The sequence below is a fragment of the Sphaeramia orbicularis genome, chromosome 14, assembly GCF_902148855.1.
Source record: "Sphaeramia orbicularis chromosome 14, fSphaOr1.1, whole genome shotgun sequence".
Taxonomy (NCBI): domain Eukaryota; kingdom Metazoa; phylum Chordata; class Actinopteri; order Kurtiformes; family Apogonidae; genus Sphaeramia; species Sphaeramia orbicularis.
Window position 1 is genome coordinate 27,733,046 of NC_043970.1, and position 15,995 is coordinate 27,749,040.

At 35.6% G+C, this 15,995-nt stretch overlaps 1 protein-coding gene across 3 annotated transcripts; it reads left to right on the forward strand.

The window, feature by feature from the left end:
• Positions 1 to 244: 244 nt before the first annotated feature.
• Positions 245 to 15,464, forward strand: il13ra2 (interleukin 13 receptor, alpha 2). 3 transcript variants are annotated; one of them, XM_030153217.1, is made up of 10 exons: positions 245 to 358; positions 524 to 614; positions 1,071 to 1,222; positions 4,174 to 4,330; positions 4,424 to 4,544; positions 6,180 to 6,364; positions 6,523 to 6,677; positions 9,188 to 9,329; positions 13,908 to 14,025; positions 14,119 to 15,464. In XM_030153217.1, exons 2-10 carry the CDS (start codon positions 536 to 538, stop codon positions 14,204 to 14,206), a joined length of 1,197 nt encoding a protein of 398 aa, XP_030009077.1. In that variant the 5' UTR covers positions 245 to 358; positions 524 to 535; the 3' UTR covers positions 14,207 to 15,464. The 3 variants fall into 3 exon arrangements, with proteins under 3 accessions (XP_030009077.1, XP_030009078.1, XP_030009076.1); XM_030153218.1 differs by lacking the exons at positions 13,908 to 14,025; positions 14,119 to 15,464 and adding exons at positions 10,281 to 10,342; positions 10,597 to 11,262 and having other exon boundaries at positions 248 to 358; positions 9,185 to 9,329; XM_030153216.1 differs by having other exon boundaries at positions 249 to 358; positions 9,185 to 9,329; positions 14,119 to 15,441.
• Positions 15,465 to 15,995: the final 531 nt, after the last annotated feature.

A 15,995-nucleotide genomic window follows, 5' to 3' on the forward strand; every position in this document is an offset into this window, starting at 1 on the left:
TAAATATCAGAGTCAATACTAAAGTTCATATAAATGCAATATCTGTTAATAATTCTTTGGCCAAAACTGTGATCATTTGGTTAAAACACAGACACACAACACCTTTGTGTAATAAATATACCAGGGTGATTTTGGAGGTTCTTTTGACCCAAATGTGCGCTACTGTACACGAGCGTTAACAGGCGGTGCGCGCTCCCGATCGAGGACGGTAAGCGTTTTCTGGCAGGCAGTCACTTTTTCAAAGAAATCAGGAACTACCTAAGAAAAATGCGTTCAGCACGGGGAGCGTATACAAAAAGACACGCACCCACGCTCCCAGTCTCATAAACTCCGCCTGAACCTGATCAGTCACACTGTGGTGAGTACTTCGGTCTCTGACATTTAAAATTTATGATTTATTTTCATTTGCCTGTGTTGGATAATAGGGTATATGTCGTCATTTTACCTATATAGCCTATTTATATATATTTCTACTTCACTGAGCTTTATTATAATAAACTTGTTTGTCTTTTCGGTGTTATAGTTGTGCGTGTCAATGGCGAATACATGTGGATTTACAAATCAGGCTACACTGATGCTGCTCTTATTAAGCTGGAGGGGCATGCACTGCAAAGGTTGGTCCAAATGTTAATAGCTGCATACATTTTTTTTTTTTTTTTTTCAGTCTTTCAAGGTTGAATCAAATGTAAGATCCAGACAAACAGATGAGGTCATCCTAGATTTAGAGACATGATGTGCTGTGCAGACACAGAGGGTGGCCGACAGTGTGGGTGTAAGTTTGCCCAAAGGGCTGGAAATAAAAAGACTTCATTGTGTCAGTTAGAGTGCTGTATTTATACAGATGTGTGACTGTTGGACAGAAGTTCTGCAATAAGAAGAAGAATATGTGTTCATATCAGCTTTGATTTTTCATCTCTCATTGATTTAATTGTAGAGCGAGTTCAATACCTTTTATCACACTGGCTCACAGTGCTGCTTTATTACTGATTATCTAACATATTAACAAAGCAGTGGCATTAATAGTGATTTACAGGTTTTGCAGTTGACTCAGATATTATTTTGGCTTGCAGTGGATCCTCCTGAGGATCTTGTGATCACAGATCTTGGTCACCTTGGACAGCTTGAGATCAAGTGGAGTCCTCCTGCCAGTCTGATCAACAAAACCGAGTGCCCACAACAATATCAGCTGGAATACTTCAACACATACAAGAACCGCTGGACTGTAAGTGTTTATCATTTTATTCATTACTTGAGGCTAATGAATAGAGGCACTGAGATGTAATCAGTAGAAATGTCTCTTACACCATCTAGTGTATGAGATTCACACATAACAATGGAGTGGATGAAACAAACTATCTAAAAGGTTGTTTTTTATCAGTGGGAGGTTACATCATCACACAATTCTATACATTTTTCTGTTAGCAGGTTTATTTAAAAATACCTGCTCTGATTCCCATGACATGACATGGAAGGAAAATGTAGTGGAAAAATAAATAAATAAATGAATAAAATAAAACAAAATAAATAAAAATAAATCTATAAAAATGGCAGAAGCAGAAAAGTTTTAAATTTTTTTAATATAGTATAGAGACATTGCTATGTCATTTAGCACTAAATTCATTCAAATGGAAAAATATTATTTTAATTTAATTAAAATTCTTATTTTCTTCATGTTCCCTCCCGGGCTCCATACATTACAACACACCAATAGCCAATAAAGCTTGTATTTGTCTCAACATGACCAGCAACAAGAGACAGACGATAGTACTGCATTCAGGCATTTCATGTTGGGAAATAAATACCACAATACTATGAAGGTTATCATTAACACCTCCAAAGGGTTCAATTACTCAAATACATCACATGTAAGACCAAAAACTGGAAGCATTTGTTTCCCTTTGAACCTGTATTGAACTCTATTTTATCGAACTAGGACACACATAAACAGGGAGTGAGGCAATGAAATATTTTCCATTTTCTTAAAAATAACCTTACAAAGTCACAACATAAAAGAAAGACCTTTGTTGTCATCAACTGACAAAAAGGTGGAAAACATATGCCATAATGTGTGTTTTATTTGCGCTCTGGAGTAGAAAAAGAGGGTCATTAACTATTTTTACTTGAAAGCTGTTAAAGTGAACATCTGAGTCAGAATAGTAAACACAATAAATCTGAATAACTGAGCATCTTACTAAATGTGATTATCTATAAATTCAGAACAATTCAGAAAAGCTAAAAAAAAAAATCCAGACCAGACAGGGGGTAATTTGTATTTTTTGAGCTCTTGACTTCCGTCAATGTACGTATTTCCTGTCTAGAATCCTGATATTAGCCATCACCCTCTATTAGAGCCAAGTCATGCTGATACTAAAAATATGTAAAACATCCAAGTGTCTGTCTCTGTTTTTAGTTAAACTGGTTTGTGTTCTCAGTGGCAGTAGACAACCAGCCCCTGTACAAACTAGACCAAGGTGTTCACAGTAGAGATGGGGGTCAGGCTTTTTCAATTTGTAAATGTGTCCTCAGTAGTAGGAACGCTGACTTTGCTTTTGGTACATGTGACGTTCAGTGCTCAGGTACCGTTTTGCACCAGCACAGTGAGGACATAGAACAAACTCTACAATCCCCAGGTCCCCAGGACTAAATGAAACCAAACACCAGTGCCTGTGAAGTTGTGATGTGTAAGGTGTAAGTTATTTTTCCATTGTAATGACAGCTATGACTCAGCTATGATGTGTAGTTTTTAATTCACCTGATCCTGTTGTGATGACTGTAACTATAACAATAATGTGACTCATCATGAATATGGTCAGAGGAGTTAGACCTTGTATAATTCAATTCACTAAAGGTGTGAAATTGATCAAAGGCTGAGTTGGATTTTTGTTTGGATTTTTGTTGCTCCATGTATTTTATTACTTTTGTGGTAATGTCTGAACTTCTACCATGGACTCTGTAACATTTTTTGTGGAAAAAATGCCTTGGTTACCAAGTTTCAAGCCATTCTAACGTGGTATAGAAAGCCTGCTGGAAGACTCAGCTCAATTTGCACCAGTTCTCATCAGTATTCAACGTGCTAATCTGCTTGACTCTGATTGGCTAACAGCTAGCCAATGAGAGCCTGGCTTTTCAGCCCTGCACAAAGAGTAGAGGAACTGGTGGAACCGAAATTGAAACTTAACATGGTTTGAACGTCCGACTCCTGGCTTCTATGCATCTCTTGTACGGCGGACCTTACACGGAATTTTCACAACTTCTAACCTGTACCCATGTGGCCCCCTCCACTGCTCTACGGGCCCCTGGGAATGCTAGGCCCCATGAATTTGTCATGTTTACTCCCCCTTTATAGCGCCCCAGCTCGCTGTATACGAAAACTGCCACTGAGCTAGATGAATTCTGTGGGCATGGCCTCACTCATGAATAGTAATGAGCTCAGATATTAACACGTCACACTGACCAGCTTTAATAATTCCGCTGATTTCTCCGCTCATTTCTTTTCATTGGTAATAGCAGACAGAGGAGGTAGTGGTTCATTTTCAAATTCACTACATAACACGAACACCTATGGACCGAACATATTTTAAAAAATTACAAGTAAAAACGGTTTTGTGTGGGAGGGCACCTTTAATCTAGAATAGAATAGAATAGAATAGAATAGAATAGAATAGAATAGCTTTATTGTCATTTGACAGCACAGTACAATGCACAGTACATCAAACGAAACAGAGTTCGATGTTAGGGCATCGGGCTGCTGCAACCAAGTGCGCCGCCACATGCGCCTTCTTCGATTACAGTGAAAGAACAGAGAGGATAATGCAAGCACAGACATAAGATATCATACATTATAACACAGTACACATGGTCATGTGGTGGAACTTTTTCAGTGGATTTGGTGGGAGTGAGGGGGACAGGAGGAAAGAAAGAGATGAGGGCAGACGGGGTGGGAGGGGGGGACATGCATGTGTGTTCATGTGAGTTCTTGGAAAAGTTCATGTGTGACGACAAGAGACGCAGAGAAGCCTTCTTATCAGTTCACTCCTTCTGTGTCATGGAAAATGTTTTGACTGCAAAGGGAGCAGATTTAGAGAAGATCCTGCCTGTAACATCCAATCAGCATCAGATAAGCAGCGTTACTGGAATAAGACTAACCATGGTGTGTTGTTTCATGATCTGCAGGGAATCAGGACATCTGAGAGGTCTTACAGTGCCCAGTTTGACCTGATGAAAGAAGTCAAAGTGAGAGTCTACACTTTGCTCAGTGGACCCTGCACTAGTGGTTCTCTGGTCAAAAGCACAAACTACACTGAAGTGATCCAGAAACCTCCCGCTACAGGTCAGTTCTCAACACTTCACAAATGGATTCTACAAAAAAACAAAAAGAGATTGTGTGACCCATATTTATGTTGTTGGACTCACTTCTTTTTAGGTGTTGAAGGTACAGCCATCAAGGAGTTCATCTGTGTGTACCATAACATGGAATATGTCACATGCAACTGGAAAAGAAGTTCAAAGATGCCAGCAACTGCAGAGCAGAACCTATATTACTGGTTAGGCCTGTCACAATTATCACATAATAACCTTAAAGTCATTATATGCACTCACGCCCTCAGTTATCTTAGATGCTTAATGAACCGCAGTAGAGATTTGACTGATAATTATATCATGTTATGAGATCTTCTTCACCTCAGGACATTTTACCAGAATTATCTGTATTTCTTTGTATTTCCATAACAGGCTTTGACCTATTTATAGTGTCTCATATGTACAGTAGTGCAAACAGGTTTCATTTAATTTTCATTTTAATTTTTCATGCTGTGCCATCAGCTATTGGTCAATTCGAAGCTTTTAAAATATGCTAAAAACAACAGGACTACAATCATCCACTGAAAAATTATTTTCTTACTTATTGTTCTCATACCACCGTGAGATGAATGACAGTAGTTTAGTGAAATGTCCCCCAAAGTGATGACGTTCATGCAGATATTAATGACTTTCTCTGTGCTGGTTGAGAAATTCTTTGCAACCAGATAGAATTTCATGTTATTTCATGCTGACTCATATATAATATCATTTTAACCACTGAAGTAAGATAGTTACCATCATTATTAGCATTAAAGGAGGGATTAAAAGGGCTTTTTTTTTTTTTTTTTTTATGAATAATGCATTTTAAAACATTTCCCTGTGGTCTACATAAACTGTAAATGCTATGCTTGGGTCTGAATTCTTTATTAATTAAACTCCACAGGTCCATCTTCAATCCTATTTCTGAGTAATGACACCAGAAAGGTCATTTTGAGTGCTGGCCCTTTAAATGCAAATGAGCCACTTTACGTCCCACCCCTTGTTGACTATGCTGCTCTGTCCTGTTCAACCAACAACTGAGCATTTTTGGTAATCAGCTTGAAGTTTGGACATATTTTCAGTATGGACTACAACCACCGCTGCTGATGAACTATTATGTCTTACTTGGAGAAATGTTTGTCGGAAGTCTTGACCTTCTATGTGCAAATGTCATGACGTAACTAGTTATAGACGTAGCAAATTAAGCAGGAATTAAAACAGGTTGTAGAAATCCACTTGATTTTTGCCAAAATGAATATAAAGATAGCTTTGCAGCACCTGGAGGGTTCAAATTCAAACTTTATGAACTATTAGGATCCAAATACACAAATAAATGAACCAAAGACTAATAAAAGTGGGTTTAGAAAAATATAACCCCTTTGAGGTGAAGAGTTTGTGCTCTCACAAGAAAAATTGCAGTCGTATTCGCAAAAACATCTAGGTTTTCAAGTCCTCCTGCAGTCGCACAAATCTTCTGGGAAAATGTTTTCTGATGTTGCAATGTTTGCATATGCAGGCGGATGTGCTGGAATGGCTAGTCAACAAAATGTAGGACCAAGTGTACAAATGAAATAAAACAACACTCATGAATGCGTCAAGAAAATCTAAACACATTATGTTTGGTATCAGTGATTCAGATCCCAGCACTGATTTCTGTAGACCATCACAAGCAAGACTATCATGATAATAGTAAAAAAAAAAAATGTTGCTTTTGCTAAATTATTCCTATAAAGCACAATATTTAACCATATGACTCAGTGGAGAGTGGGTAATGGTAAACACAGAAGCTCCAGTTTCAAACAAATTCCAATAAAAAGTGCTGTCTGGTCTATTTTGTCCAGGCACAAAGGACTAGAACAGACAGAGGAATGCCCGAAGTATATCATCTCGAACAACATCAAGATAGGCTGTGACTTCAGTGGGATCAACCTGCCTGATTTCTCTGATATCACCTTCTGTGTGAATGGCTCCTCTCCAGAGGGACGTCTGAAACCCATATACACCACCCTTCAGATTCAGAATCATGGTACGTTTATATAAAAGGTGTTCGCCACAGCTCATTTCACTTACAGACTGATTTATATCATGTGTAGTTGCTTGCTTTGTCTGTTCAAACCTGTGGTGGTGTTCTTGGTTTCCAGTCACAGTCTGTAATCATTTTTCCTGTTTAAATCATTTTTTCAGTGAAGCCTCAAACTGTGGAGAAGTTGGATTTGCAAACAGATCCGGGTACAGAGCTGGAGCTTCAGTGGAAATCTCCTGCTGGTAGAGTTCCTGCACACTGCCTAGAATGGGAAATAGAAGCCAGTCGGGAAGGACTTGATGGAAAAAATACACTGGTATGGTTTAATTTATATGTACTTTTATCTGCCAGCACTAAGGCACTTAATGCACTACTAACATGTTTACATGAAAAAAGAAGGTTGTGTAGCATTCCATCATCTGTATTTATTTTGAAGGTTTAAACAGATGCAGGAGTGATTTATTATATTGTAACGACCAAATAGTTTTGAAGAACCAAAGCAACATTTTCTGGTGGCATAGTCATATTTCTGTTACCATTTGTAAGGACACACACTTCATCATGGCTTTCAATGTTAATTAATGACTCTCAATGTGCAGAATGATTTGAAAGTTCTTGAACATTTATGAAGAAGAGACGAAGTTCCTCTTCAAGCAGAATTGTGGATATGATAAAATGACAAATTGATTTTGTATGAGTGTGATGTGGAGACGTAAAGCCATCAGAATGAGGGAACATTTACAAAAGCAGAACATCAACTGTTGGACAGATTGTCCTTGTTTTGCATCACTGTTTCTTGTGTTTTAGGCATTTCTCACACAGTGGTCCACACTTAAAACTTCACATACAGATATCTTTAGAATCACAAACCATCATATATACATCTTATTTTCACATTATGAAACTCAATCTACTGAAATATCTGTCAAAATAGGTGTTATTTACAGTGGTGACTCGTCAGTTGAGGGTGCTAGGGTGCCGCCCTACCTGTCTCACATGAAGAAGATGTTAGGAATCACCTAAAATAATTTTACAAAAACATTAATATTTAAATAAATGAGCTATACAGGGCGGGCGAAAAGTAACTAGGCATTAAAAATTGGTAATAAAACCTATATTCCTATTACAAATGTATTGAAACAAATGATACATTTTCTTTATGTGACCCATGTTAAAAAACCAAGATATAAATAACACATTAAAATGCTTATAAACTTTATTAGAATATGTAATTAAAATCTATAAATAGGGTTAAAATTCCTAAAAATATTGAATGAAAGTAAATTTTCATATTTCAATGACACCGGTGGCGTCAATCAGTTTCCTCAAACGGCCAGGGATAGAACAACTTTCTGAAGGATGTCATCTGGGATATCATTAGTTCCTTTTCCACTGGACATCTGCACAAAACTTTACCGATATTTACTAAATGTCGAAAAAACAGAATTGTGTAATGTCGGTTTTTCCATTAAATCACAAATGTGATGATTTGTTTATTTATTATCGCGAGATGACACGAGATGTCCTTCCATAAACATGCAGACGAATGTAAATATTGTGTTGATTTACAGATATATTCATTATTACCTCCGCCAAGGAGGTTATGTTTTTGCCAGGGTTTGTTTGTTTGTTTGTCTGTCTGTCTGTCTGTCTGTCTGTCTGTCTGTCTGTCTGTCTGTCTGTCTGTCTGTCTGTCTGTCTGTCTGTTTGTTTGTTTGTCTGTCCGTTAGTGTGCAACATAACTCAAAAAGTTATGGACAGATTTGGATGAAATTTTCAGGGTTTGTTGGAAATGGGATAAGGAAGAAATTATTAAATTTTGGTGGTGATCGGGGGTGGGGGGGCCCACGGGGGGGCCACTGATCAGCCTTGGCGGAGGTCTGCGCTCTCCGAGTGCTTCTAGTTTTTATATATTACCCCTCTATCCCGTACTAAATTAAAAGATGAATCAGTTTTCGGGTGTGTCCACGCATACTGTGCCATGTTTCTTTTAAAAGTCTTCTGTTGTTGTAACGTCCATCAACATCCATTTTTTTAATTCACTTGACTCTAGTTGTGGAATGTGGAATGGTCTGACCATTGCAGTTTTGTGTGATATACCAATTGCGCTACGCCAGAAAAGCCACCTCTTGCAAACGCAAAAACTTTTAATCGAAAAACGAGTTTTTGCGAAATTGTCTTTTTTTCCATTAGGTACATTTTTTTGTGCAACTTATATTCACACAATTTGATGGTCAATGGAAAAGTGACTATTGAGAACCTCCTGAATCTGTGAAATAAGAAATAAGAAAATAAGAAATCCCCATTAGTGTTGTCTGTTTAAAAAATGTTTTCGTTATGACCTCAATGATACAAAAAATTCTAAAGGCAATTTCTAATGTCTAGTTACTTTCCACCCACCCTGTGCATGATACAGCCTGTGAGTACTGTGTATAATCTACATTCAAGTGGTGTTAAACATTTTTTGGACATGAAGTAACGAGTCAAGTCACATGTTTCCTATTTGGGGTGCAAAAATCTCCGACTCTCTCTTCACCATAATAAACTCCTGTTATAAACGGCGCATGCGCAGTACACCCCCTCCAATACAAGAGATATGAGAGCGTTGGTGCAGAAATTTCCACCCAAGCACCACCCACAGGAGTAAACGTCACATCCCAAAAAGAATCAAGTGCGAATAGGTATATAGGTAATACTACTGGGTAGGTACCAAGTGGTTGGATAGGCCAGTGAGTAACACTTCTTGAACTGATGCAGGAGACAGGAGTTTGATTCCTATCACATGTGGCAATGTTGATATCTTTTCCCTTTCCTTTTTTGCAGCAGCAGATTTTAACCGATGAGCCTGAACTGACTTTACCTATTCACGACAATGAGAGAAGCTGTGTCAGGGTTCGGTCGAAGATGAATAAATACTGTGCAGACAAATACTTCTGGAGTGACTGGAGTCCTCCCACCTGTTACCCCGGTAAGGATGGTTCATTTCACTGTATTTGCCAGTTTCAGGATATAAATATGAACAAATGAAAAGGACTCTAATTATGAAAAATTGTAGTGTTTTATATCATGAGATTTTTTTTTTTTTTAATTATATCTTTTTTGTGTGTGTTTTCTTCCTTTTTATCTTCTAACCCCCCCCCCCACACACACACACACACACACACACACACACACACAATGGTGTTACTTGCATAATTCTTTTTTTTTTTTTTGTTATTGTTGTTTGTGATGTGCAAATAAATAAATAAATAAATAAGCCAGACTTTTATAGAACACTGTAAAACCTTAAAAACTGCTGGAGTAAGGTGAGTATAAGATTCTATGAAATTAATGTTGTAAATTTAATCATTATTTTTTAAAATTAAAGTTGTCAATTTAAAAGAAAAAAATGGCAAGAAATGGCAGGTGAAGCAACAATCGGAAACATGGCTGTGTCAGGTTATCTGACATTATTCATCAAATGAATCACAAGTGACATATTTCACTATAGGTACACTTACCATGTGTTAACTGTAAATCGAACACAATGTAACAAAGTGTGTGAACATTATAATACCAAGAACACTGTGATGAAAACTGCACGTAATAATCAATGTCTAAAAATAACACTTAAGACGAGACTTGAATTACCAGATTCCTTGATACAAGTCCTGAACACAACTCATCCACCTGTTTGAGAGTTCTAACTTATCTAAATTCTTTTTTTTTTAGTTTTTTCTTGGAAATCTTCCATTTTTATTATCGAATGTCTTAGATTTTAGTGCATTTTTATGTAAAATTATATCTGTCCTAACTTTACAATATTAACCCATTTATCAGTCAGCTTTACTGTTGATTTCCTAATGAATCTAATGGTTTTTATGTTTCTACTTATAAATGGAATAACAAACTAAGCTGTAAGGAAACTTTTTGTTTAAAGCTAAATCAACAGGACTTCATGAATGACATCGACATTGATTTGCGGCTGGAAGGCCTTGATTAGTAAGTATCTTTTCTATTATATATAAATTCTTTTAGATTGCATAACATTTATATTTGACATCCTCATATATTGGAAGTTTATTTAATTTTAAAGTAAACCTTTATTTAAGTTTTAATTATTTTTATGTCTGGAGAGAATTTGTTTTATGTAATAATCTCAGATAATAATCTTCAGTGTAACAAATGTTTCAATCAACATTAAAAGATCATTTAAAAACACATGCCAGTTTCCTAAATTTTCTTCTCTTTTGCAGCCACCATGTGTGGGTCTACAGGACAGACTGAGCGATATCACTACAGTGACCAAGAGTCTCACATTGTGAGGGACTGCATAGCAATTTTACATGCATAGCAATCTAGCTTCAGACTTGCCCCAGATATGGAGAACATTTCCCACATAGAAAATAACAATGGATCCAGTCAGATTAAAGTCAGATTTACATCCAAATGTGTCAAAGTTTAGTTTTTATTTGTGTATTTTGTTAGCCATGTTGTTCATTTTGGTATTTTGTTGCTTATGTTGCTCATTTGTCTTTGTTGTTTTGTAATTTTGTTGACTGTTATTGTTAATTTTTGATCATTTGTACATGTTTTTTGCCTATTGTGTTCACAAAAATATATTTAAAAGAATGTATTTAAAGGAAAAAGGTCTGTATAGGCCCAGAAACTGAAGATTTTTCAGTATCCAGTATGGGAGCTTCCTCCAGTTATGGCTGCACAGTCTGAGCCTCAGACCTCAGTATGTCAACTTCAGTGTCTATACACTACTGCACAAATTGTTTAATGTTTTAATATTTGCCAAGGCTTGTCTGATTTCTTTTGAATGTGTTCTGGTTCGTGAATGTAGTTGTTAAATTGGATCTATCTGCATATGCATTGAAGCATCACAGTGTTTATCATAGAATAAACTATTGATTGGAGCCTGTTTGAGTCTCATTCGTTATGTTTCAGATCAGGAGAATTGCCCCACTAGGATCAATATCAGGCCCTCTAATATTCACGCTAATATTTGCTACACCTCTATAATGATGATACCATCTTTTATGTTAAATCACAAACTAGGCTTTTTCCAGAAAACTATTTTGATATTAAGTGAAAATGCTGTGAATGATGGATAGAATCCCATAATAAGAATAAACAAGTGGTGCCAGCCACAACAAACCCCGCCCCTCGCATGTATTGTATCTTATTTTGGCATCGATTCAGCTGATGTCATTATGTCTATGCATGTGCTGATGTCAACATATCAATAGCCTCTATATATGTGCCAAGTTTGAAGTAAATTGAAACAAAATTGATGTTTTTATAGACATTTGAAATTTCGCCCATTATTAGTAAATGGATTTTTTTTTTCTAAATTCATTAAAAATTTGAACTTTGACCTACTTTTCCCAAAATGTAACCAGATCTATTCTGGGTCAGTATGGAAATCTTTAAACCCAATTTGGTATGAATTCAATCAATAGTTTTGCTGCTAGAGTGTTAAAAACAAACAAACAAACAAACAAACAAACTGAACCAAAAACATCAAAAATGTGAAGTAGCATGATTACAGTGTGAAAGAGGGATATTAAACCTTATAGGGAGGAAGAGCTAAAGAGATCAAGATTCTAACTTCAACCAAAATATTTCAAGATGTTACTCATTAGTCATCTTTGGTGTACATGTGCAGTTCCTTGAGGATATGTTATGTTACTCATACTCATGTTATGTTAATCGCTTCCTGCAGCAAGGACCTTGAGTTCCTGTTTCAGATCTATTTACTTTCTTTGTAACAAACCTTTCATATTGCTTTCATAATTACATGTAAATACAGTCACAGGTTGTTTAGATCAACACGTTTTATTTTATGAAATACCTTAACCTTTCTTATCCTTGAATTCAAGTGAAACATATGTGTCTGTGAGCCTCATGTCGTCCTTACTGCTTTCATTAGAATGGACAGACATGTGCTCACAGTGACCAACAGACAGCACTTTGCACTTCTTCTTACATCTGATGTACATCTGAAGGAATATTTGTTAAATTTTGATGCATTCTGTCAAACCTTTTCTGAGATACCCTGATTGAAATTGATGGGCGCATTAGATATGCCATGGACACAAACCTGTGTACGTTAGACCTGTACCTGCTGATATTTTGATAATATCTGTGATGAGGTGTCTCTGATTAAAAGTTTGATGTAATTTAGGTGATTAAAATTAGTTTGATTGAGTTAGATACACATTTCCACCATTCTTGTTCTTTTTTTTTTTTTTTATTCTTTTGTTCAAATTTTTTTTTTAAACAAGTTCTTTATTGGTTTACACATAATATGAAATGAAACAATGGCACTTAAATCTGCAGTTAAGCTTTTTATCTTTTGAAATGTGATTTTGTAAGTTCTCATGGAGTGCCTTATATATAGTTTACGTATTCTGCCCTTAAGTTTTGAGGAGTAAGAGGGTGGATAACAGGACAAGTCAGCATTTTCTACTCAGAAGGATTTGCAAACTTTTTAATGTGTTGTTCAGAGATGTGCAACAAAAATACTGTATTTTCCACTCTAGGAATTGTACAGTCATGAAGCAAATTCATTAACGTGATACTAAGATACTAAGTACTCAAAGTGTCTTTGAGTACTTAGAAAAGCGCTATATAAAACCGATGTATTATTATTATTGTTATTATTATTATTATTATTATTATTTATACTGGTCTAAGTAAAGTCAACGTGGATGTCAAGCTATAAAATTTGATGTGCATTTTTTCTTATAATTTTGTACCTAAAATATAATGACATCTACATCAGTTTATTGCTTAAAACAGCCTGCAAATCCAATGTTGCCAGTAGTAGACACTTGAAAACAGAGGAGAGTAAATTTATACCTGTTCTATTAACACATAAGGACCCAGTGTTACTTATGTGGCAGTTCCCAAACTAATTTTTTTATTAATAATATTAATAATAATATTTAACCTGCCTTAAGTGATTTACCACCATTTATTGCAATATTATTTTTTGTATTTGGTGTTTTTTCTGTGAGATCAGGTTCTTTCCTGCAGTTAATTCACTGATCATGTAAATGTTCATAAAAGCTTAGAGTAAAGTTGAGGGTTATTATATCAAAAACAGAGAAAACTGAAGAAAAAATTACTTTTACTGGTCAGTCAATGTTGTAGAAAATGACAGTGTTTCCACGGTGACTACAGAGCCTCTGAACATCCAAATGGGTCATATGTGATGACCATGAAAAGATGACAAACTGCATTTTATACCAATTATTTACATGTATTGATAGGATTAGATGATCAACAGGTATTAAACAGTTTAGATCAGTAGATGGATGTTTGAGTCTTTATGGGTTAAATGCACTCTCAGGTGTATGCATTGAATTATCAGATTGCACTTGATAAAAGGCTATAAAATATTGTAGCATATATAAATAGTGTTTAAAAATAACTTGGAATGTTGGTTTCCTAGTGGTTTATTGTTGGTTTAATGACTTTAATGATTTTTTTGGTGTATATTAATTGACATCTGTGTGTTTTTTTTTTTTTTTGTTGTTGTTTTTTTCTTTATTAGAGATGAAGTCGACTCTCCCTGAAGCTGAACAGGACATGGTGTCTGTGTACGCTTACATGGCTGTTGCCATCATTACTACACTGGCTCTGTGTGTGTGTGTGTGGGCAGGACTCAAAGCGTAAGTATGAGCATTTGGATTTACAGTGTATGCACACACACGAGTATGAAGTGAAAATATGTAAACTTACCTTGATTTGTGCTTAAATTTTAGGAGAAGATCCAGAGAAGTGAAGAAGCTCAACTCTGTGTTCACCACACTGCTCGACAAGAATCCAGCTGTGGCAGACAGAGGAATCTAGAGATATGTGTCGTCATATTTCTGAAAGATTTATGATTGATTTTTTCCTCTCTCATATTTCAGGGCATCTAAAATGGCACGATGAAGCGCCCATACAGCTGACACAAGATAATAACGACAACTTACTGAATATATTATGTAGGAAATCAGAGGTTACGGCAGTGTTTCTCACAGTTTGCAGTATGTATTATTTCATTTACATACCCTGTGCCAATCTTGCCTATTTTACATTTTTAGACATGGTTGAATTTGTGATCTAATCTGAGATGTTCTTTTAACTGGAAATGCTATTCAGTCAGTTGTTTACTATGTGCATCATCACCAGCCGCGATGTCCTCCAGCAGAAATTACCGTGCAGATATTTTAATCAGGAGCAACTATAATCTTTTGTAAATGGTTTTGTTTTACTTGAGGTTTTTCCAGAATACTTGCCAGCTGATTTAATCAGAACGGGTTCATTTAATACTGATGAGAGTTAACTCTTGTTACGGATTTTTGTGTTATGAGCTTTGACTAATTGTTTACTTTTTGCCAAAACTCTTGCCAGACAGATGTTAGTTTACATCAAGGGTTAATCTTATTTTGTGTGTTTTTTTTTTTTTTTGTTTTTTTTTTGCACACTTCCAAACAGTGAAGATATGTCATCTTGAAAGAATTTCCTAATTGTGTTTTCTATTTAGTTCAGTTGAGTTGGATTGATTTTTTATTGCCTTTTTTGGACAAGAATTTATTCTCATTTGTGTTATTTTTTCCTTTACGTTCATCAAAATTTTAACTCAACATGACTGCAAAACAATATTCTTGGAGATGTTAAAATGTTTACATTAAAAATATGTGTTAAATGTGCTTCATCGGTCCATCTAGTTTAGGAAACACAATATTTTCCACATTTCTTATATTAGTGCTTTTTATGCTAAGAATGCATTTTACTGTTTAATATAATTTTGGGGTATATGACACAGTACATTACCTCAGTATTCAATGTGTAACACTTGGGTGTGGTTATTGATTATATGATTACTGTCACATGTTACAATAAAAAACCTGTTTACTTTTTCAAAATATTTTGTCTGCAACTTTTCTACTAATGTGCACATAAATAAAAGATGGTGATAAAGAAGGATGAGGAGGGTTTCTGTTGAGGACACATATGGGATGTTTTTCTTTTACAAGCCAGTGTTTCTTTCTCTCAGATATTCTAATCGCAAGGCCTGTAGCAAATAAAATGTACTTTTGAAATTTATTTGTGAACATGAACTGCAGCTGAAACTGATTAAATGAACTGAACATATAACAATAAAACAGTCTGATTTATAATGTGAGCTTTAACCACTAACACAAAGCTTTTACGAGTCATTTACAGCCAAGATTTAGATGTTTTATATGATGTGTGTGAACCTGATAACCTACATTTTTATATCATACCCGTAATAGCTGCATATTTCTACGAATGCCTTATCAGACACTGGCATCAAACAAAAGAGGTCTAAACTATTTTACCACAAAGACAGAACCACAGAGCAGTTATGAAACCACCTCCATTCAGACCAAACAACTAAATATACTGATAAATATTTGCATCTGTACCCATGAGTGACAACAATGTAAAGCAGCACATTTAGTACATAAAATACATACAGCTGCATTATAAAACACATCAGTTTCACTGTTCTACAAAGGGGAAGAAAATAGCAGTTTATGTGAAACTAAATTTAGTGTAAAGGGCCTGGACCATCGTTTAGTTCTCTGAATATGACACAGTTTACATTAGCTTTGTTGTTTGTCAGAAA

Bases quoted from the DNA above. Each gene is read 5' to 3' on its own strand.
- il13ra2 (XM_030153216.1), top strand. From the start codon at position 536: ATGGCGAATACATGTGGATTTACAAATCAGGCTACACTGATGCTGCTC. The intron at 6,365-6,522 runs GTACGTTTATAT...TCATTTTTTCAG, and splicing joins CCTTCAGATTCAGAATCATG to TGAAGCCTCAAACTGTGGAG. The intron at 14,026-14,118 runs GTAAGTATGAGC...CTTAAATTTTAG, and splicing joins GTGTGGGCAGGACTCAAAGC to GAGAAGATCCAGAGAAGTGA.